General features: G+C 42.1%; 1 protein-coding gene across 2 annotated transcripts in view; it reads left to right on the top strand.

Moving 5' to 3' along the window:
* Nucleotides 1-24210, top strand: part of LOC124798710 (aryl hydrocarbon receptor nuclear translocator homolog) — a 530653-nt gene that overhangs the window by 297160 nt on the left and 209283 nt on the right. For both annotated transcript variants that reach the window (XM_047262226.1, XM_047262225.1), the window contains one exon: nt 7581-7661. In XM_047262226.1, coding sequence (XP_047118182.1) covers nt 7581-7661 — 81 coding nt within the window. The remainder of the gene's footprint in view (nt 1-7580; nt 7662-24210) is intronic.

Here is a 24210-nt window from a genome sequence, read left to right as displayed (position 1 = left end):
GTATGCTGAAAGAAATAATAATTACACTTTCCGCTACCAGGTGAAGATAATGGCGCTGTAAGCAGTTAGAATGTGGTGTTGGCGCTGGAAAAGTGGAGAAACGATCAAACACATGATAATGGTGTTTCTGGCAAGTTTATTAGGATACGATCACAAGCTACAACGTAAGTTTAATGTCACGTCCCGACTCAGCATCATGCTGCACCCATAGCACGGCGTGGTCGACAGTTGCTCCGAGCTTTTTTGGTGCCATCTGACCGATATGTCATCGAATGACATGCTTCGGATCAGGAAGAGTCCAGATACATCCCTGACAGATACGACCTTTCAGATATCCCCTCATGGGTTTAGGCCTATAGTTAGGAAGGTCACACATCTTGAAAGTGCCTAAAGATGATGTAGTCGTTACCGAAGATTTCTCGAAGCAAATATTTTCACCTGGCAAGCAACATGTGATGTTTCCCATCTTACATGAGCTTACAGAGCTGAAATCACGTGTTGGACAACGAGGTCCTTATTTATATCGCGCAGATGTCACTAATATGCCGGCAAGATGTCATCTCCTCAACGAAAAACGGACCGAGAATGAAAGAGCTTGTGAAAGCACATCACACAGTCACACAAGCTGAGTGCAGTGGATGTTTCTGTGGAACATGTGGAGCATTAGAACTGCATATGCGACAGTTTATGCATTCACAGCACATTGCAGAGTAAAATGTGCCTCAGTCGTTCAAAGAATATTCCGCACCCACGTGTCATCCGTGCCAAAAAACGAACGGTAAAGTCATGGCGTTGTAGCCTATCTCATTGGTGCACATTCTGAATCTGGTAGTGATACCAGTGTAAATTGCATCGCAAAATGTTTTGAACTGTTGACCAGGGGAAAGATATTTCCCGTGACACAGCTCGAGCACTGACTTCAGAATTTGAGGCATGTGCTGCACGGGCGGCTGTAGTTACAGCAGCTTCAGCAACAACTGCCGTGGGAATGAGCTGTGTCCTTCTCCATGCTGCACTACCTGATTCACCTGTTTCTTCAAATTTCTTCATCATGTTCTTAAGCGTCGTTATTAACATGGGGTCTCTTCGCAGCTGTTTCTGCCGGCGATATTCCCGCATTGCAGCGCTGCTGTTGCCGCCGTTCTGAGAAACCACTTACCAACCGCGCACGGTCTTTCTTCTCAATAGCCATTGCGTTTCGTACGGGAAACTTCATCGTTCTTAATCCTTTACATCAACAGCCACTTCACAAAAGAAATCAACACACGTCGTCAAGCCACAAACAGCATAATGACGTCATAACAGCAAACGTTTCACACCCTGACGGCTTATAGCGCCATATCTTCACCTGGTGGCAGAAGTTGAACTATAATTTTTTCAGCATACTCTGCGAGCAAACCGATTAATGAACATACGTCCTGTGTTTCAGCGTCCTGGTACAACCAGCACTGCAACAGTTATTTCTGCTGGTACGGAAGACGAAACAGGTGAAATTCCCTCAGACATCAAGAAGAGTGTAATATCTCCAAGTCCAAAGCAGCCGGGTGCCTGACAGGTGTGAATATCACCGAACGATCAGTATAGTAAGCCATGGTTGCAAAATACTCGTACAAAAATTGTTTATAGAAGAATCAGAATAATGATAAAAGCCGACCTTGAGGAAGAGGAAGAAAAAGGAAACCAAGGAAAGTTTTAGAATTAAATTAAATGTTCAGGAAGAAGAAATAAAAATTTTAATATTTGCCGATCACACTGTAAATCTGTCCGGGACGGCAAAGGACATCGAAGTCAGTTGAACAAGATGGATAGTGTCTTATAATTTCAGTGAATATTAATAAAAGTTAAACAAGGATAATGAAACGAAGTCACATTAAATCAGTTGATACGAGGAAAATAGATTAGGAAATGAGGCACTACTGATTGGGGAAAACAACCGACAATGTCCAAAGTGTAGAGGATATAAAATGCAGACTGGTAGAGGAAAGAAATTGCGTTTCTGCGAAATACTGACGGAAGAATCAATTAACATGATAAATTTAAATTTAGGAAGTCTTTTTTTGAGGTATTTATCTGGTATACAGCTCTGTACAGAAGCGAAACGGGGACGATAAGCAGTACAGAGAAGACAAGAATGGAAGTTTTTGATAGGGGGTTCTACACAAGAATGCTATGGATTAGATTGGTAGAACGTATAGCTCATGAAACGGTACTGAATCAAATTAGGGACCACAGAATTTTGCTGTATGCCTCTTTATTGTTGACACTCGCAAATAATGCGAAAGGTATAACCTTCCGAAGAAGGGCACTAAGTGCCCGTTACCTGTAAGGAAATCAAATTTATGCAACTGGCTGCCTATTATTTCGTTACATAAATGCCACAACTTTACTAAAATAAGTGTTTGGTTGGTGGATCACATTTTGAGGAACCATGAATATTCAGTCTGACTATAGGCGGAAATGTGGAAGATACAAATTGCAATCAAAGATCATAGCTTGACTACAGCAAGCAGTTTCGGGTTGACGCGAACTGGTGTAGTTATTCGGAAATGAAGAGGCTTGCGCAGGATACACTAGCGTGGAGAGCTGCACGAAACCAGTCTTCGGACTGAAGAGCACAACAGCAGTGACAACAAGAAGTCGCCCTACTTGAACAGGCACAGATTCTGCAAAGACCACTTAGCTTTATGATCCTACTTAATCTCTTGCGTAAAATGTTCACTGTACCATAAAAAACGTAGCAGTGCTATCGTGAACTTTCACTGTCTTTCTTCAGGCGTTTCTCTTCATATTTCTCCATTACGATGCACAAAGTGTCAATGTAAATGTGTGACAGGACAGTAGATAGAGGGGAGAGGGGGACTGCTGACATGAAGAAGAATGTGGTGGCAGTGACTGCTGACCCAAGCAAACGTCTTGCTAGTTGAATGTTGCTAGAAAGGCTGTCAGGCTGGAAAAGGAGGGTGAGGGGGAGGAGGGAGGTTATAGGTAAATAGAGTGTGTATAGCTGTCTTCAGTTCGAAGGTTGGTTTGACCTCCTATTGGAGGTAGTATGCCCTTGCCTCCTTCCGACTTTGAACTGAGTTGCCCAGTCAGGTATATGGGCACTTAACAGTTCATGATGGACTTTGAACGAAAGTGTAACGTAGTATTATTCATTTACACCGATCATTGCAAGAGTTGAAATCATTGCAAAATTCGAAAGAAAGCTTTGCATTTGTAATTCGGCACTTACAACTCGTCCAAAACACAGGGTGACAATGAGGCACAAATATGTAATTTGGACCATTCTTAAGCGGGGAGAAAGCCGGCCGCGGTGGCCGTGCGGTTCTAGGCGCTTCAGTCCGGATCCGCGGGACTGCTACGGTCGCAGGTTCGAATCCTGCCTCGGGCATGGATGTATGTGATGTCCTTTGGTTAATTAGGTTTAAGTAGTTCTAAGTTCTAGGGGACTGGTGACCTGAGATGTTAAGTCCCATAGTGCTCAGAGCCATTTGAACCATTTTGAAACGGGGAGAAACAGCAGACGCCCCAAACATGCTAGACAGAGAAAAAGAACACGCCATCTAGCATCCGCGAAAGGGTATTACAGGTTTTGCAAAACTCTCAGATTCGAGAGTTTATTGCGGGAGTTTTATTGCGGATCTATGAAAGAGCTAGCAAAGAAAAAAATTCCAAAACGGAATTGTGCTTAGCCGGTGCGACTGAACGAGACATATGAGTAAGGTCAGTGGAGTCTCAGACTGCGATCAGGTCAGGAGTTTGTCTATAATCTATATGTCAGAGGTACAGCAAGGTGTGTAATCTTTGATACTCGTATGTCATTCTCAGCAGCCTGTGTTTAAAGAAGCCCAAAGGAAGGTGCACGTGATTTTCGATGGAACTGAAGTACCCAATAACTATAGTCCCGTATATCCAGGAATGACTCTGAATCAGCGTTTGGCATTCAAACAACCATTCCTCCAGTTATCTAAGAAACTTGGCCCAGAAGTGAATCTGTTTCGCAAGATTGCCGGAAGCAGACGGAATGCGGCGAGCGCCAATACTCTACGGTCTGCTGCACTTGCTCATGTGTATTCTGCTGGTGAATATTGCACTCCTGTGTGGGAAAACAGTGTCCACACAACGAACATTGACATGCAACTTATGAGGCCATGAGAGTTGTCACTGATACTGTTAGATCTTGCCCTCATTCAGTGACGACCTCTCCTAGCTAATATTGTTCCGCAAGATCTAAGGAGGAAGGCAGATAAAATAAAACTTGCTCGAGATGATCACATCTCGTAAGTACTCTCCCCTGTACGGGGCTATGTAAGATCCACCGACAAGTCGTCTGAAATCCTGTAAACTTCCTTGGGTTGCTTCAGAAAGTATCAGTTCTTTTAACGTAACCTCCAAGAGGCGACGTCGAACGTCCACCCAACAATGCTCATCTGGTTCAAGATCCAACAAATAGGTTGAGGGATTCCAACTATCGCGCCAAACCTGGTCGAGGCTGAACCGTATTAGAACGGGTCAAGGGAAGTGCGGCTAGACATTGAAGAAGTGGGGTTTCCGTTCATCTGCGACTACAGAGAGGAGGAGCAAACAATAGAACACATATTTAAGGTGCCCCCATTTCGAACATTTGAAGGTGATCTGAGAACTCTACACCAAGCGACTCCGAATGATCTGGACTGGTGTCACGTTTGGATATTTCCATTTGATTCTAGATACTTTCGTGTACTTGTAAAACCAAACGATAAATACATAAAATAAGTAACAGGGTATCAACCTGGTCCGAAGTTTGTCAACTGGATTTAAATGTAGAGCAGTGGAATAAAAAAGTACAAATATTTTTCTTACTCTGTACGAGTCAGACGTGGAGTCAGTCATGTAGTATAAGTACTTGAGAGTAACCACAAAGAGAGATATGAAGTGGAATGATCTCACTGTTCATTTCTAAGTAAAGCACGTGGTAGGCATCTTTTCATTGGTGCGCCGCCGTAGTTTGTGTACTGGAGCGAGTGCATTTAATACACTTGCGCGGGCTGTCGTGGAATAGTATTCAAATGTGTGGAATTCATATCAGATTGCACGGACAAGGACCATGAAGGTAATTAAAAACGGTAAAACGAATGGATGTAACTTTTTTTTTAACTCGCGAGAGAGAGTGAATGAACAGTGAAAATATATACTGATCGATATTCGGAAAAATACATGTAATTTGCAGCACAGACCTACCAAGGAAACTCGAAGAAAATTTTTTAGGGCGGAATGTATCAAAATTGATCATTCGATTGAATTGCATGAAACTCCTGCAGGGGCCGTGAAAACAAAATTAGGCTAATAATAGCGTATACGGAAGCGTATAAGGGGTCAGTCTTACCCCAATCGGTGTGGAATAAAAAGAAAGAAACCTTAAACATAATATAAAAAAAACGCCCATTAGGTACTGTACGCTAGTTTACCGATCACAGATGAGCTAATTGTGTCGGCTGGACGAAGGCAAATTCACGTCGTTTTAATAGTCTTGATAATTCATGTATGCTGTGAAGGTAAACAGTAGGCTAACGAGACGGAGCATGTCAACTTCCTTTCTGGACAGTGCCTAAGCCCCGCAATTGTTGACAGTCATTATGACCATGATGGATAAAGCAATGTTAATTAAATGAAACAAAGAGTGTACTGTTACCAGTCACTGTTTATTTATCTCCACGACGCGCTTCAAAGATTTAAACCTCCATCAACAGGTGGATTTACGTTTGTTAGAATGACATTTGTGTGTGTGTTGTATTGCGATTTTTTTGAGGAACGTGGGGCAATGTCTCCAGTGGTCACAGTTTCCTTTCACTGCATACGTGTGATGTGTTACGACACTGAAAGGAACCTGTGTTCAATGGAGACGGTACCACAAGTTCCTCCAAAAAATCGTAACACAACACACACACAAATGTCATACTAACAAATGTAAATCCACCTGTTGATGGAGGTTCAAACCTTTGAAACGCGTCGTGGAGATAAATAAACAGTGACTGGTAACAGTAAACTCGTTGTTTGATTTGATGTCAATAACAGTCACGGTAAAGCCTAACCTAAAATGTTCGCATTTAAAGCAATGTTAACTTTATATTTTGTTGACAAAGTAGTTTTTAAATTTGGTTAGTTTTTGCGATTTCCCTTTTATTTATCTATTTATTTTTTTAAAAAGTCTGCATACTTTTAATGAGTGTTGCCGTGTTGTGTGCTCGTCTTATATTTTACTCGTGCCAACGTTTGGGCACAAGTGCACGTGTATACTGTCTCAATCCATGATCTATTCTCTTCTCTTCTCTTCTCTCTCTCTCTCTCTCTCTCTCTCTCATACACACACACACACACACACACACACACACCAGGCGAGGACGCATGGATTTCAGCATCAGCTGTGTGTATTTCTGAGTGTACATGTATCGTTTTCAGAAGTAAGATTTCGCAGGTACTGTGAGGTCAGTATTATCTTTCTCATGTTTTGTTAAACCCACAAGCGAAAAAATTGTTTTAGTCTGTAGTTGTAATTTTTTATTTTGCTTTTCTAGCTTTCAGTTTCGGTACACAGAACCATTCTCAACCATCCTATTATCAAAAAATACCAGCACAGAACATAGTAATCCAAGAGAATTCCAGTAAGACAGCAAACGCACGGTATAGAGTGCAACCTTGTATTCTTAAGTTGCATTCTATAACATACGTTTGCTATCATAGTGAAAAAATCTTTCGTAAATTTGTCTTGTACTATTATTCTACGTCTTGGAATTTTTTGATTATGAGATGGCCCGTAGGCAAAATGAAAAAATTGCAACTATAGAATAAAACAAGTATTTTTTGTGATTGTGTTGGTCGCTATTTCAGCCAACAGTATGTCAGGAAATGAAACCTACTGGAGTTTCGTCAAAACGCAGAAAATTTGAGGTTTTTGTATTAGATATTTCTTGTAGTGTAGCGAACAGTATGTGTCTCAGCAGTGTGTTTTCTCCACCCTCAACTGTAGGCCTTCCAAAAGCAGGAGCAGTTTTTTGCCTATCCTGTACGTCTTTTGAAGCTTTTGTCTGCATTACATTGACTACTAGGAGTATTTAAATTCAATGTATCCGCTGCTGCGAACCAGAAGCCCTTTACTCTTGTGTGTCTTTTTTATCGAAGTAGCTTGCACAACAATCGGATTACACTAAAAGTTATCTCAAGCGCCACCCTCAATGAAAACTTCCATTTTATTTATCTATTTGAAATGTGAAGCGCCGCTTGCACCTCGTTCAGTAAAGCCCCATGTTTCTGGAGCCTCTTAGGGATTCATAAACTTATTGCTATTCAGCATGTGGTGAAAGTTTCGAGGCCGTAGGAAGTAAGGAGAAACAGTCACACAATCGCGTTCAGTTTTAAAATATCGGTTTGTTGTTTACTATTTTAATTTATAACAACTACTAGCACATGTTTGTCACTTCAGAATACTAATTGAGGTCAGTCAAAAACTGACGTTCTAACCTGATGGAGTGTCTTACTTTTCTGCACTCATCCACAACTTGTTAAAAGTAGCATTGTACTTAAGCGTCTTCGTCTATTTTCAGGTCCGATGAGGACGACCCGAGCGTTAGCAAGTACAGCCGGATGGAGGAAGACAGTATACAAGACAAGGAACGTTTCGCCAGGTGAGTACCGACTCTGGGCTACCATGTCCACTAACTCATTTACCAATGGACTAACACAGTCAGTCCTAAGAGGAGAGCACTGCAGTAAGTGGGACAGCTATTGCAGGAGTGCCTAACGAGTCAGTGCCTTGCAAATGTTAGTCGACTTCAGTTTCATCTTAGACTAGTGGGGGCGCGAACAGCACAAACATGTTACCAAGTCTTTTAAACATTGTAGTTATGTGTTACTCTATATTTGATAAACATTTTTAGTGAAGTATGGACGGCAGATAATTGTGGGAAAAAAAAGTTTTCTAAAGAAGCAAAAAAATTAAAGAATAAATAAAATAAACAAACGTATGGGGCATGAGTTATTCTGGGTTTGTAAAGAGAGCCCACTGGACAAAGTGTAGAACAGTCATTTCTCATCTTTGGCACTCAGCCACTCTTCATCGCCCTACTTGACAAAAATCATTGATAGGCAGAAATAGAGCGTCGTACCATCCAGGTGATGGGTGTGTGAGAACACTGCACGTGCTTCATATTGTCCTTCTGTTCTCTATTTGCTCCAATGCCATATTTGATGCATAAGTAAAGTCTGCAAGGTCTTAGAAGCATGGTTTTTCATTCCGAGTTTAGATGCTGCTACTTTACACTCTACTGGAGTTGATGTTAAATTTTTTGCCAAATTCATTAGTCTTCGGATGTATGTTTTAACGAATAGCTTGTTCCAAGATATTACTTGCATGGTGAAATATTTTCACAGCTAAACATAGCCAAACTGATGAAGGAACACATCGTCCCCTCGACGATGGTGTCATTAGAGACGCAGCACAACCTCGGATTGGGAAGCAAATCGACCGTGCCCTTTCAAAGAAAATATTGACCCTAAGCGATTTATTGGCTGCTTTCTGGAAATGCTGACCTGACACGGAAGTCACGATTGAATGACGGAAAACTAAATTTGGATGGCGGTTCAGTTTCGTGTCCGGTGTCTTACCACTGCGTTCAGTATCTTACCACTGCGCCACCTCGTTAGGTCCAAACTGTTCGGTAGCATCTGGTGATACTTCAGTCGTGTCTGCTCGCAAAACGAAATGATGAGGACATGAAATCTACCTTTTAAGTAACTGAGCACCAGCTCATCAAATTTCCACAAACTGATGCATCTTGTAAACGCCTTAGAGCTTGAGACTGCCGTATTCAATGACTATAAACAATCCAGAATCTCGGTTATTTTTTTAGTTATGCACTACTATTGATATCCCCGAGATCAAAGATTATATACAGAGATGGAAAGAAAAACCCATAGTAACCGTGTCTAGCGAGCCACCAGCCGGGCATCCCTGTTCCCACGTATGCCAACACTGCCGCGCTCTTGAGACGTCGACCGATCTTGCGACGCGCTGCCATTACAGGAAATATGCTTCACGACAGATACGCTGGACGTGTGTGCGCGCGCTGTTGCTTTCACTACACTCTTATCCAGTATCATTCCGTATGCAGTATTTTCCTCACCTCCCCTAAGCCCTCTACGTTAGCATAGGTTATGGAAACTCGATAAAATAGAAAAAAAGGAAAAGTTAGCATTGTAGAGGGACAGAGGAAAATGTGTTTTGGCCTGTGTCTATTTTTCTGATACCCTACGGAGACCTGATCGGGACAAATCCTGTATGAATAGTTAATATTAATGTGTTGAAAATTGAATTTCCTGTAAACGGCATTGTCTTCAAGTCCAAAACGTAAACGTAAAATTTTGCGAATACAGTGATAACAAAAGATTGTTATGATACTGTAATATGAATTCATAGTTCAACTATCAATATAAACCTCACTACTCGGTAAAAGAGTCAGAGTCAGGGCAAAGTTAACTGCATGAACGTTCGTGATCAGTATTCCGTAAAGATGTGGCCATATTTATGGTCATTGGATCTAATTTCCTCCGAATAGGACTGTGCTGCACTATAACTTGTTTTTTATGCAGGGCTATTGACGAATCTTCAAGTTTTTGACGAGTTGAGGTTCTGGACTCACAGATGCGTAGTCTTGTGCAGCTGTTTCTCGTATTTCTTGCTGGTTCGGACCTGCGTTGGCGATTACCGATGTTGTGCCGATCATTACTAAATTGCTTGTGCATATCCTAGCATTTCCTGTACAATGTGCTAATTTTTATATCCTTCCTTTCTAATTCGTAACGTCCTCCCATGTTTCGTGCGCCTTTGAAAGCAATAAGAAATAACATGTAAGTCAAACGTAGCTATGGAGCCAGGCACGATGATTTTACATGGTCTGGGACGTGCAGGTCTCTTCCTTCCACACACATCGTAAATATGACGACCGTTCTTACCGCACAAATTTTATGCTCGGACGGCTGCAAATGTAATGTCATTCTTCTCGGTGTCAGGAAAGCCAAACGACTATACACAATACCCGAGAGAACACAATTACGATTTAACTTTTGGAATGAAGATTGTAGGTGTGATTGTAGCTGCGGTATGGAGTCTGTCCTTGGGAACGATGTGTGCGGAGAGAACGGACTATTAACCGAACGGCACAGGCGGTGTCCTTAACATCCTCACCTCCTCCGTGCAGGCAACTGAATTTCCTTTCAGGGACAAAGTCCCTCTCGCCTCCTCTGTGCTCTTCTGACACATGCAGCTATGTTACACCAAACGCCTAGTTACTCTTTCCAAGGTAAGAAGTGTTTGGTCATTGTTGATTCCTCCGCTATTACAGGTTTGTTCCATTGATCTCCTTAGCCAGCTTGCAGATATGTGACTGAGTAACCTCCGTATTAAAATATTTTTTCAAAAAGATATTAAATAGGGAATACTAATACGGCATAGGAATTGACGTCGAAACAGCCACCCACACAATTTATTTTATCTGGCTTATTGTGATAGAGGTTTCTGCGTACTGTGTGATGTGGTGAAACTGATCGCTAAGATTGTTAGTTATTTCTGTCTCCATTACCTCCCATTTTTATTTTATAACCTTTTGCTGTTTTATTTTGTCACAGATGCTGTTTTACATTTTCGTTACAATATTTGCTTATGTAATATACTCGCAGGCTTGGTATTCAGGCCACAAATTAATAAAGTTTGGGTAGAACCAATAAATGAGTACCCAATGTATATAATTGACCCTGTGTAAATCACAATTCCTTCAGGTTGTCACAACACTAGCGGAATGTTTGTCTTTGCGTTTTAACGACGGTCATACTGTAAGTCAACTTCACTAGAAATTTCAGTCCTTCAAAACTGAAGGGCAGTTCGATGGAAATTCGCGGTATAAGTACCGTTTCCAGTTTTCATTATACTGGCTTCGTTGACGGTGTTTTGCAGATGTGTGATGATCTTGCGCCGTTGCACAATTTCGGTGGGTGCAGGGTCCGCAGCAAAATGATAGGCGAGCCAGTCTTCCCTTTGAGGCAGTGCAATGGCATTCCTCGAACATCCAACGAATTCAAAAATTCGGCAGGAAAGTTTACACTTTATTATTCTGCGTTCATTGTCCCGAGTGTGTAATTTTCGGTGATGTACGGGTATATTTTGCGAATGAGTTGTTGGGTGGTTTCCACGATGTTCTGCAACTCATTCATCAACACTATTTGCCGAAACTTTTCTCCACTGGATGGGTCTCTGCTCCTACTTTCAGGAGCTTTTCGGCAGATACTTGCGGTTTTCCGTCTCTCCATTTGTTCCCTCTTATATTTTGTGGTTCTTTCATTTTTTCACGTGCTGTCAGATGGTAGATAGTGTTTTAAGCATGCGCCTATTTCGTCGGCTGTCGTCGATCTCGGAATTACTGACAATATTTGACTACAGCCACCCGATATGGTACCTACCATCAGACTCGTGTTGTTTCGTAGGTGTTGGAGTGTTTTATTCGATGCCGTTTTGCGACCTTTGTGCGTTTATCTCGTGTGGTGACGTTGGCGAAATTTCCCTTATATACACGTTCGAGGGCTGACATTTGTAGTAAGTTATCATTACAGTTGCCGGTTAAGATTACCTTTAGAAAATTCTAGGACATTCCATCTTGATGATGAAGTCCTCTCGGGTTATCAGCCGAGTCAAGAGCGTCGTTCTGCAGCAACTTTTCGATAAGTTTGCTACTCGTCATCTTCAGGCGAGCTTTGCTCGAAAATGACGAGTAGGAAACTTGTCGAAGCGTTGCGCAGAACGATTTTTCTCGCCCCTCTGTCCCTTTCGTATACAATTGGTCTCACTCGCACTTCTACTCACTGGCTCATTCGGCCACATAAAAAATTCTCGAGCATTCGCTGCCTTTTCATAAGAACGCCGTGTGTTACAAAGAGATGCATTCCATCTCGCTACACATTATTGACCCCACAAACACCACCGATGCAGCGCCCGAGCCCCTCAACCACGACTGGTTGGCCGTGGTTGGTTGAAGAGTATTACAACAGGGTTTATCATTCTTGCTGCAAACTGGCAACCATTTAGCTTCCCTCCAACAATTACCAAAACTGACGTGTTGCAATATCCAGTAGCGCTCTGCCTCCCCCTTTCCCATTCTTGCCCGTTGACCTCAGGAGGTTGAGAGATATGGCGTTCGAGATTCGCAGCTTCCTGTGATCATTCACCAGGTCGTTTAGGAGAGGTTTTCGTGATTTGGCTGCCTCAGACAGAACTGAGACGCGTCGCTCGCCATCTCAAAATGCTTCTCAGTGTGCAATTTTACTCTGGCTCTGCACCATGCAAGACTCTGTTGGGCGGTGAAATAAGCATGCCAATTCCAGATGTCAACCTAACTTCCAGTAATCTGTTCCAGATTGTTCGAGGTAACAAGCTGCTTGTAACCTCTGCCCGGATTATTACGGCTGTTATCATCCACCTTTTCGTCAGGGCCAGTCCATATGGAAGGATCAGTGCCCACTCTTCTTGCCACACTGTTGTCCTGACTCCATCTCGTCACCACTCAATATGCAGAATCTACACTACAGACAACAGTCTGTGCGATCTTTCAGTGTGATGCCCCCATATTTCTGATACCAGTGATTCGACCTTTCTCAAAGCCCAGAAGATGGCGATAAGCTGCTCGTCCGTCCTCTGGGTACGCTGTACTGCGATCTCTACTTGAAAAGTTTGAGCAACGTTAAACACATCCAACAGCCATCAATTACTTGCATCATTATTCATCTATAGGGATGTCTCTAGATGTACTGAAAATACTGAAAATTAGCTCGCATAAGTATGAAATTTTAGTCTGCACTCAACCAAAGGCATGGAACTACCAGTTTTGTAGAATTGGATCGACGTGTTTTTCTAGTATACACTGAGGTGACAAAAGTCATGGGATACCGATATGCACATATAATGATGGCGGTAATATTACGTACACATAGTAGGAAAGGGTAGTGCATTGGCGGAGGTATCTTTTGTACTCGGGTGATTCACGTACAAAGGTTTTCGATGTGATTTGGCTGCACGGCGGGAATTAACACACTTTGAACACTGAATGGTAGTTGGAGCTAGACGCTTGGGTGATTCCATTTCGGAATCGGTAGGGAATTCAATATTCCGAGACGCACAGTGTCAAGAGTGTGCCGAGAATACCGAGTTTCAGGCATTAGCTCTCACCACGGACAATTTAGTGGCCGATGGCCTTCACGTAACGACCGAGAGCAGTGACGTTTACGTATAGTTTCCAGTGCTAACAGAAAGGCAACACTACGTGAAATAACCGCAGATATCCATGTGGGACGTACGACGACCGTATCCATTTGGATAGTGCGGCGAAATCTGGCGTTAATGGCCTGTCGCAACAGACGACCGACGCGAGTGCCTTTGCTAATAGCACATTGCCAGCAGTGCCTCTCCTGGGCTCGTGACCGTATTGGTTGTACCCTAGCCAACTGAAAAACCGTGGCCTGGTCAGGTCAGCCCTGTTTCAGTTGGTAAGAACTGATGGTCTGGTTCAAATGAGGCGCAGACGCAAAGTATCCATGGACCCAAGTTGTCGACAAGAAACTGTGGAAGTTGGTAGTGGCTGCATCATGGTATGGACTGTGTTTACGTGGAGTGGACTGAGTCCTCTGGCCAGCTGAACCGATCATTAACTTTCAATGGTAATATTCGGCTACTTGGAGACCATTTGCAGCCATTCATGGACTTCATGTTCCAAACAACGATGTCATGTCATCAGACCACAGTTGTCCGCGATTTGTTTGAAGAACACTTTGGACAGTTCGAGCGAATGATTTGGCCACCCAGATCGCCTGGCATGAATCGCATCGGACATTTATGATACATAAGCGAGAGATCAGTCCTTGCACAGAATCCTGCTACGGCAACACTTCCGCAATTGTGGGCGGCCATAGAAACAGCTTGGCTCAATATTTCTACAGAGGACTTCCAACGACTTGTGGAGCCCATACCACATCGAGCTGCTGCACTACGCCGGGCAGGAGGTCCGTCACAATATTAGAAAGTATCCTATGACATTTGTCACCTCAGTATAATTCTACTGCAGTACACGTAGTGTGTACTACGATATTTCCGTCCTACGGCATGTTGCTGAAGCGTTGCTTTTCTGGCCATCCGTCGTACGCCGTAAATCTCGGTATCGGCCGTTGCGGGTGTGCCGTGTCGTGTACCGTGAGGAAGCGCCGCGGGGTCTGGGCCGCGCTGCCTCCCAGTAGCCCAGCTGCGTGACGGCCCCGGGCACGTCGTTATAGCCGTAATTGCCGCCATCGGATCTCCTCTGCTTTTCTTGCATTTCTAATGAATACCTCACCTACTCATCCCTCGTTTTTTTTCTTTTTTTGTTTATGAAACCGATGTAGAATGGCCTTCATAATATCCAGTTTCCGCCTTCCCATAATTCAGCCAAAAAAAAGAGGAGGATGACGTTTTTTCGGAACACTTAGCGTCTGCTCTTTTATATTTTCATTCGTTCCAGATATTTCTTGTAGTCGGAAATTTCGAAACGGGACCATGGACCATCAGTGTCATGTCGCGACAATGCCATCAGTGTAAATGCCGACAACTGCAAGTTTAAAAAAATACAGCTTTTATTAGGATCTCGAGTTTGTGCTCTACTAGAAATTTTCGACTGATTAAACGATTCGATTGTGTACCCCCAAGACGCGGAAGACGAAAACTAGGCCGGCCGGTGTGGCCGAGGGGTTCTAGGCGCTTCAGTCTGGAACCGCGCGACCGCTACGATCGCAGGTTCGAATCCTGCCTCGGGCATGGATGTGTGTGATGTCCTTTAGGTTAGTTAGGTTTAAGCAGTTCTAAGTTCTAGGGGACTGATGACCTCAGAAGTTAAGTCCCATAGTGCTCAGAGCGATTTGAACCATTTGAACGAAGACTTCCTGTCGTATCATACGTTAAGGTTTCTTCGTGATGCACTCGCGTATGGAGCTTAGAAAGAATAACTGTTTACATTGAGAACAGCATTACGCAACACACAGCTGTATCAGTATATTTCATTTGAGACGATCGATTTCGATCTAGGGTCAGACCATATTTGGGCCCAAATCACATTTGTGTAATTGGAATAACAGTTCTCTGATGTACATCGTTGCATGACGAATAGTTGCTATATATACGTAATATATTGTTCATTTAACCTCGTAGACGTTTGTGTGGTAGTGGCCGAATATACGTAACATATATGCCCATTTAACCTCATAAATGTTTCTGTGACAGACACGGCTGTGAGGTTAAGTGGACATATGTGTTACGTAGTACAGCTATTATTAGTCATTGAACAATGTACATCTGATAGCTGTTTCTCCAATTACGCAGATGCATAGCTAAGACGTTTTTTGGACCCGAAGATGGTCTGATCGTAGACGAAAATCAATCGTCGCTAATAAAATATACTGATGCAGATGTGTATTGCATAAAGCAATTCTTAACATTCATTTAATTTCCACATCACCACGTCCATAAAATATTTAAACACCTATGTGTGCTTAAGCGCCCGTGTGAGCGCTGTAGTTGTCTTCCCGAACCTTACGAGAGTGATAAGTGGGCGTGGTAGTATAGTCCTAGATTCCTCCATTAAAGTTGGTTCTTGAAACTTTGTGAATAAACTTCCACAGCTTAGTTTGCATCTACATTCAAGCATCTGCCAGTTCTGTTTCTTCAACACCTCCCTGTAGCTCTCACATCAGTCATGGAAACCTGTGACAATTCGTGTTGCCCATCTGTGTATACGCTGCGTGGTATGGGCCCTGTACACTTGATTGAGAAATCCTTCCATATTTGGCGCAAGCGACCGTTAAGATTTGACACAGGTTACAATTTTGGAAACGTATTGTTCGCAGATTAATTCATCCACCGTTGGGCGTTTCGATAAGTCGTCCTATAACTAAGCTGTGGCGAGTACAAGCAGTAAAATATAAGAGATCCTGATGAATTTTTTATCCATAATACAGCAATTTCTACTCCTACTTACAGTAAAATACAAGCAAAGCTCACGAAAGTGAGAATATAAGCCACTGAAAATAAGACTCCCATACCTATGGAGTTAAGTGCCAAACTGCTATTCACCGATAACGGAAACATCACAGACGCCAGATGGCGTTAACAGTCGTAAAGAGGATAAATTAAATAGCAAAGTGCAGCTCTCTAGAATGAAATGATAATTAAATACAGACCCTAAGCGGCCGACAGGCGTTGATATACATCAACGGGGACAGTTGAAAATGTGTGTCCCGACCGTGACTCGAACCCGGGATCTCCTGCTTATATGACAGACGCTCTATCCATCTGAACCACCGAGGGCACAGAGGATAGTGCGACTGCAGGGATTTATCCCTTGCACGCTCCCCGTGAGACCCACATTCCCAACTTAATGTCCACACACTAGTCGAGTCCCGGTCGGGGCACACATTTCCAACTGTCCCTGTTGATGTATATCAACGCCTGTCGACAGCTTAGGATCTTGATTTAATTATCATTTAAATAGCAAAGAATGTGACCTCTATGAAAAAACTGAAGCGACATATCGGTTAACTGTTACATGAAGTTGCAACTAAAGAGGAACCATACAGGTAGTACATTAAAATGCCACAGTAATAAAATATTACAAGGGAATTTGTATCCTGTAAATGTTGATAGTATATACAGTAGGTGTGTAGACGTCGACATAGCATTACGTACAAATTACACAATAGGCACGAAACGGAACAGTTCACCGTCAATACAAAAATGACAAACATGATTTTTTATCGTTTGCAATCTAGCTGCGACAAAGGCACTAGGAAAAACGCTCCAGTGGTACTACGTGACAATAAAACCAATGAATTAAATTGTACATTGACATGATAATAACTAAACAAACAGAATAAAATGTTACAGCAAGAAGGCACCTAAGATTAGGCAGGTAGACAATCGTTGGTCATCTATGGATGATACCTTAAGATTACTAGTATGTAACTGTTTGTCACTGAACTTTTTTGATTTTGTGCAAAGTTTGTCATATTTACGTAGACACTGTAGCCCTTCCACTTATTTGTTGCTGAACATAAGGTTCAAATGGCTGTAAGCACTATGGGACTGGGTCATCAGTCCCCTAGACTTAGAATTACTTAAACCTAACTAACCTAAGGACATCAGACACATCCATGCCGGAGGCAGAATTCTAACCTGCGACCGCAGCAGCAGCGCGGTTCCGGACTGAAGCGCCTAGAACCGCTCGTCCACAGCGGCCGGGTGAACATCAGGTTCATATTGTTGCTTATGGCTGTGAGCACATGTTGTTTGGTACCTGTCTAATCTTAGTTGCCCTTTTCCTATAACACTTTACTCTGTTTGTTTAGTTATTATTATGTCAAGGTACATTTTAAATCATTGGTTTTACTGTCATGTAGTACATGTTACTTTGGCAGTATGATTTTTAATTTTTCTTGGTATTGGTGCATTTTTAGTGTCTTCGTCACACCTTGGTTGTAAGCAATAAAAATTTTTGTTCCCATTTTTGTATTGACGGTGAACTGTTCCGCTTCTGTGCCTATTGTGTAATTTGCACGTAATCCTGTGTCGATATCTACATATGTACTGTATATACTATCAACATTTACATGATACAAATTCTTCTTTAATGTTTTATTACTGTGGAATTTTAATGTATTACTCCTGTATGACTAATGTTTAGCTGCGTCTTCATGTAACAGTTAACCGATACGTCACTTCAGTTTTTTCATAGAGGCTCTTTGATATTCAGTTTATCCTCTATATGACTGGTAATGCCATCCGGTGTCAGTACTGTTTTTGTTATATGTATGATATCGGTGCATAGGCATTTACACTTGACTCCATAGGTATGAGAATCTTATTTTCAGTGTCTTGTATGCTCACTTTCGTGGGTTTTGCTTGTATTTTATTGTAAGTATGAGTGGAAATCACTGTATTATGAATGAAAAAAATTCTTTACCGTTTCTTACGTTTTATTTCTTGTTCTCGTCACAGCTGTGTTCTGATGAGGATGTGTCGAAACCCGTTAGGGTGAATAAATTAATTTGCGACGTTACCAAAACTGTAATCTGTGGTACACATTTAAACCATATTCTAGCATGGGTCGAAGGAGTGTTTTGCAAACAATCTTCTTTGTGAACTGTTTACATTGTCCTAGTATCCTGCCAATGAATGGAAGTCTGCCACCTGCGACTGACTACGTGACATTCAGCTTCATGTAGCTACAAACTTCATGAGTTCACCGATTTCAACTATGACTCACTCGTGTTATACTGAAATGATGCTCCATTTTTTCGTTTTGTGAAGTGCACAGTTTTACTTTCTGAACATTTTGGCATTATTAAGTTGCCAATTTTTCCATCATTTTGAAATCTTAAGACCTGACAGGATAATTGTGCAAGGTTTTTTTTTTTTTTTTTTTTTTTTTTTTTTTTTTACACAGGACTTCATTGCAGATAAATGTACCACTTGGGAAGGGTCTGAGGTTACAGTTGATATTGACTGCCAGGTCCTTAATATTTAACATGAACATCAAGGGTCCCAACACACTTCTTTGGGCACGATCAGTCACGTTTTCTTTGATACCATATGCAATCGTGCTTTCGATAGTAAGCGAAGATGTGGTGCTGACTCAAATGGGTTTCGGAGGTCAAGAAATACTGCATGTACCTGATTATCCTAATCTGAGGGTTTCGAGATGTCATATGAGAAAAATTGTGTTTCGCATTGTCGATGTTTTCGGAGTTTATGCTAGTTGATGTGGTGGTAGTCATTCTGTTGGCTATACCACGTTACATTTGAGCTCAGAAAGTGTTCTAAGGTTATGTAAAAGGTGGATGTTAATGAGATAGGGCCGTAGTTTTGTGAATCACTTCTGGTACCCTTATTGTACACGGGTGCTTTGTTCCAACTACTAGGAATAGTTTTTTTGCTCGAAGGATGACAGTATGTTACGGTTAAAAGAGTTTCGGATCGGCACACAGTGCCAATCTGGCAAAACGATTCTCGACATTCCCTGTTTGTTGTTTGGTTGAAACTAAATATTGACACCACCAGCTGCGTTTAAAGAGAATAATTGAACAATAGCAACAGCATACTATTTTCTAAGCAAACGGTAGTATAGTAATTAAACCATGACCTGCGAGCAACGGTAGGAACTGCGCTTCCAGAAACCAGTAGTGGGATTACCCTTCAAAACTAAGGGTAGCAACGTAATGAGCGGAACTTCTGTAGATAATTTTGAATAGAATACTTTCAAGTGTAGTAAATGCCATTTTTTGCGACTAAAATCATACAACTGTATGGCACACGACTTTAGGCGACACTGGGAAGAATACAGCAGATGCTGACCCCAAGGTGTGCGAGTTGCGTTTACTGTTGGAGCACGTCTGGCGTTAACCTCCTTGATAATGAAAGGGGACAATCTGGTGTTAACCTCTTTGATAATGAAAGGGGACGACGCCTTCTCTCTCTTGCTAAGGTTTCCACATTCATACACTTGTTTTTCCCCAAGCACTCTGTTCGTCAAGCTTCTCGTTTTACGTCCTGTCTTTGTTCGCGGAAAGAACTCCGAACCTGTCTGATCGGCAGGGTAATTGCCAACACACCTTACGGATTGTGAAAGCACAAGGTTTCAGCCCTGTCCGATTAAGCGTCACGGAAACGACACTGAAGAACATGCGTTTCGCACTGAATGATCATAGGTGGCGTTGTGTATAGTGCGAAGCTCGCGACGCCTGTTTGCCAGGCCGCGGCTGCCCGCACAACGCATGCCCGTAACCTCATTACCAGGCTGTGGAGGCAACACCTATTGTCCCCAGTCGTGCAGTACTGCCTGCTGCAGGAATTCACTGTCCAACTGTCCCGTTGTCTACCTACACGCTCGGGGAGAAGAGGACAATCAGTACTAGGGCCTTCTTTACCACTTTTACACTTACGCACGCATTCGAGGCAATTCTGGAACATTTTATCCATTCTGGTGTTGCTGCCTCAAAAACATTGTTTTAGAGGGCTTCCACAGTTTCTTAAGGTGTAAAAATCGTCATGCATCCATTTTTTTCTTTTTTTTTTTTATAAAAGGGAACAAACAGAAGATGTTAGGCAATAAATCAGGAGAATAGGGCAGTGAATCATTAATTCAATGTTTTTATCCGTCAAATAATCAGTCGGTTATTGACGTGCATTGCGACAGCTGACATTGTATTTCGTTGATAACTTGTGGCAAACAAATTGTTTTAGACCATTTAGCATTAACTATTCTTCGATCTTCTCAAGTAAAGGCCACAGAATGTCCAATTTAAGTATCAGTCGATGGTTTTATTGCAAATGCTTCGCGAACGAACCACGTTTGTTGGTTTCAGTTTGTCTTGGAACACCCAAACAGTTGATAGCTGCTCAGTTACTGGCCCGTGTCTGCGTGGACTGAAAGGGCAGATGTAGCAACCAAGGAGCGTGTCGCGATCGTCAATTATTTCGGTGTGCCATCCCCCTGCATACTATCGCCTCGCTGTTAAGATACCGAGTCTTGCGTCGATGGGGGGATAAGTGGCTGGAAGAGCAAACGATAAGCTCCGTCTAATAAAGCCCACGACGCGGCCGTGACGACCTCCTTGCAGCACTCGTCTTCGCATAGGCCACAGCCCTATGACGCATGGCGTCTTGCTCCGGCAAGAGGACCCTCCAATGTGTAATGCTTGTGTCGTATAGATCACTGTGCGCCACATTTTATTAGACTGTATTTTATTTTCAGACCATAGGGTAGCGGCAGATTTGCCGACAGACCTGTCCTCTATTTTAAGCAACTTCCTAACCAATGTGTTTTGAGCTTTAAAGTTTTGTGAACTGTCCAACATTTTTCCCAAGATTTTAGGCAGATGGTCTTAATATGTTGACAAGGTGACTGGCTCACCTCTTTTCTTTTAAGCGGTCAGCCGGTCACATTTGCCTGTGACGTTGTTTTTGCTCCTCTGTCGTTTTATTTGTGTTTTGATGGCTGGTATAGAACCTTTATCCGGAGTCTTTAGGCGTGAGAGGTACAGTGATTGTGTGAGTGAGGTGGGAGTGAGTACACGAGTGTCGTTTTGTAGGTTTCATCATCACTTTGTACAACAATTTTAGTGGCTGCTGTCCAGGAACAAATAATTCCTTGCGACATTCAGTGTCTTCCATCACCATTGGTCGGAGAACAGCAGCAGTCGGACTGAAGAATTACCGTCCCACGCGTTACTGCTATGTTTGGGTTGGCGTCGTGAGCAGGAAGTGTGGACTGCTGGTGAATGGTGTCGCACTGTTTTCAGCGATGGATCGCCACTCTGCACCACCCAGGATGATCATCGTCGGCAAGTATGGCGGCGACCATTTCTCCCGATGTTTTGTGGATGCATAGCGGTTCCACTCCTTTCATCGCGGTGCGGGGGATCCATCGGGTGTGATTTCGGGACACAGCTGCTATGATCGAGGGAACTCTGACGACACGACGGTATGTCATGGAGAACCTGCATCCTCATGTGTTATCTCTCTTGCGACAATATCTTGGTGCCTTTTGCAAGAAAACAATGCTCGCCGTATATGGCACTTGTTTGTGAATTGACTGCGTGACGTTGACGTACTCATATGGCTAGCAAGATCCTCAGATCTGCCCCCGTGAGAACGTGTGTAGGGCCAGATCCAATGTCAGCTTCGCCCCAGTTCCTTTCCTCCTCTTCTCCTGGGTGCTTCACTTATTTTGTCAAACAGCGTGCTACTCAGAGCATCGAAGTTTCCTGGAAGAGAAAAAAGGATTTTGGTCGATCCGTTGTTGTAGAATCACACTTTTACGAAAATCATAACAAATCATCCAACGCAACGTTAATGTAAAATTTCCATTTTTTTACAGTTTAATTTCTTTAAATTTTTCCTGTAAACAAATGGAGATTTTGAGCTGACATTGTTGTCACAGTAACAAATGAAAATTTTAAAACTGTAGTAATGCCACATCCCTTTAACACCATCTAGCAGTCGACTGTAAAAACGTAAAAGGCGGCTCTAGTGTGATGTGTCCTAACCTTCCTTGCGAACACGAACAAAATGCAGCGGTGCGTATCTCAGTGTATAAACTTTTGCAGGGCTGCTAGGGAGGCATCTCACACCTTCATACATGTATCGTTGCTGGCGGTTTACTAATGTTCTACGTGACGCGTTGATACTTTTTCTACAACCATTTCCTGAAACTTTTTGTAGTCGTTATTTCATGAAATTTCTGGGGGATATAAGTCTTTCTTATTCAGGCAAATTTATGGTCAGTCTTCAAATATTTTGTAGTACTGGCAGGTTTTGTAGCCCTTTTTTGCAACTGTTCATAGACATTTTACTGTTAGTTGTCTCTTCCTTGAAGACAGAATACGGAAATCTAGCAATTAAGATTTTATTAGCTGCTTCGAACAAGAAAAGACACGCGTGTGCATGTGAGTGAGAGTGTGTGTGTTAGTGTGCATTTTTTCCTACAAATTTGAAAAAGGAAGTTCATTCCGAAAGATAGCAAAACGGTGTACCTGTCGACGACGCAGCGCTTCTGCCTTTCGGTGAGTTGTATCCTTTATTCCTAAATAATTCGTTAGGTGAGTCGTATCCTTTATTCCTAAATAATTCTTTATTATTTTATTTGCCGCATAAAGGTTCGAACTTAAGGTTATCCTCAGATGATAATTCAGAACACATTGTCAGTCAATAGTTCAATGATAAGAATTAATTGCGAGAATATAATTTAATCTTTGATGATTAATGTGCATGGCAACAGCCCATCTATCGTATGTCACAGGATGGTATCTAATTCGTCCATCGTTCAGAAAGCTGAATAGCACTTACTAATTTAAGGGGCTCCGGAACGCCCTATACTTGCAATGTTAAAATAACGCTTATAAATTACATCTTTCCTCACAAAGTATTTGAGGTAGGAAGTAGAACTTTTTACAGATTATTTATTGGAATATGGGCTACAACTTAACACTGGGATTTTACAAAATTTTAGTTCAGTTATTAAAGATGATTTTTTTTCAATTGTAATGAAAATTCACAACATTTTTTGCAATTTTTTATTTATATATTCAAAAATATACAGTTTTTTGGAAAAAGGCTGTGTGTTAAATTATGCAGAAGGTACTGTGTAACATTTACTGAAAGTTTGAAACAAATATGTATGGAAGATCCTTAGAAAACATGTAATTAGTATGAGAAAATAAAAGTTTTGGGAATCGAGCGACAAAGATTGGATTAACTTTTTAGTGCATTCCAGGTCCATAGGATGGATTATCTTCATCCTCCTCCTCCAGCTTCCTCATGTTCCTCCTCCTGTTTACTCTTGCTTGTATTTCTAGACTCTTTACAGCCCTGTCTGCAGCCCGAAGGCGTTCCTTGTCTAAAGCAAGCATCGCTCGTACCATGTTAGAACCTATCTTCATTCCCATATTTCTAAATACCTTGCACCTTACAATGTTGCCATCATTGAAAGTCGCAACAGCATCATACACACCAAAATGAAGTGTTTCTATTCCAACAAATACAGTCTTGGGGATTCTCGGCCATATAACACTATTTACACTTTCATTGGGGTTTTGAGTTTTTCCGTGAATACACTTTTTCAACAGTTCAGGTGCTGCTAAGTCTCTGAAAATAGGTTTTATCACCTCCATTATTGCATGAGGCAGACTATGCTTATGACTGTACACTTCACCAGTTAGCAATCCTTTGTTATATTTACACCAACTGTCTTCTTCTTTGGGACACAAGCTATGTTGGGGATTTTCATCGGTTGAAGAAGTATGAAAAAAAAGAGCCCAAACAGCCTTCTTCATTTCGTCGACACTTTGTGTATTTTGCCTAATAGCCATTCCATAATAGTTCTGTATTTTGTCAATTTCACTGTCAGTTAACCTTCCCTTCCCATCCAACCCTTTACCATCACTGAGTTTTTGTTTTTTGTACGAAGCTTTGAGTCGCCGAAGTCTTGTTCCCATTCGCTTCTGTACGTGTCCAATACACTCAAATTTCTGCACTACAACATCATCACCATAGGGCTTCAGTCCTTGAACATATTTGAAACTTTTAGAATCACCGTCACCAAGGTAATTAACATATCG

This window comes from Schistocerca piceifrons, chromosome 5 (genome assembly GCF_021461385.2).
Source record: "Schistocerca piceifrons isolate TAMUIC-IGC-003096 chromosome 5, iqSchPice1.1, whole genome shotgun sequence".
NCBI lineage: Eukaryota > Metazoa > Arthropoda > Insecta > Orthoptera > Acrididae > Schistocerca > Schistocerca piceifrons.
This window is presented reverse-complemented; position numbering and strand designations above follow the sequence as displayed.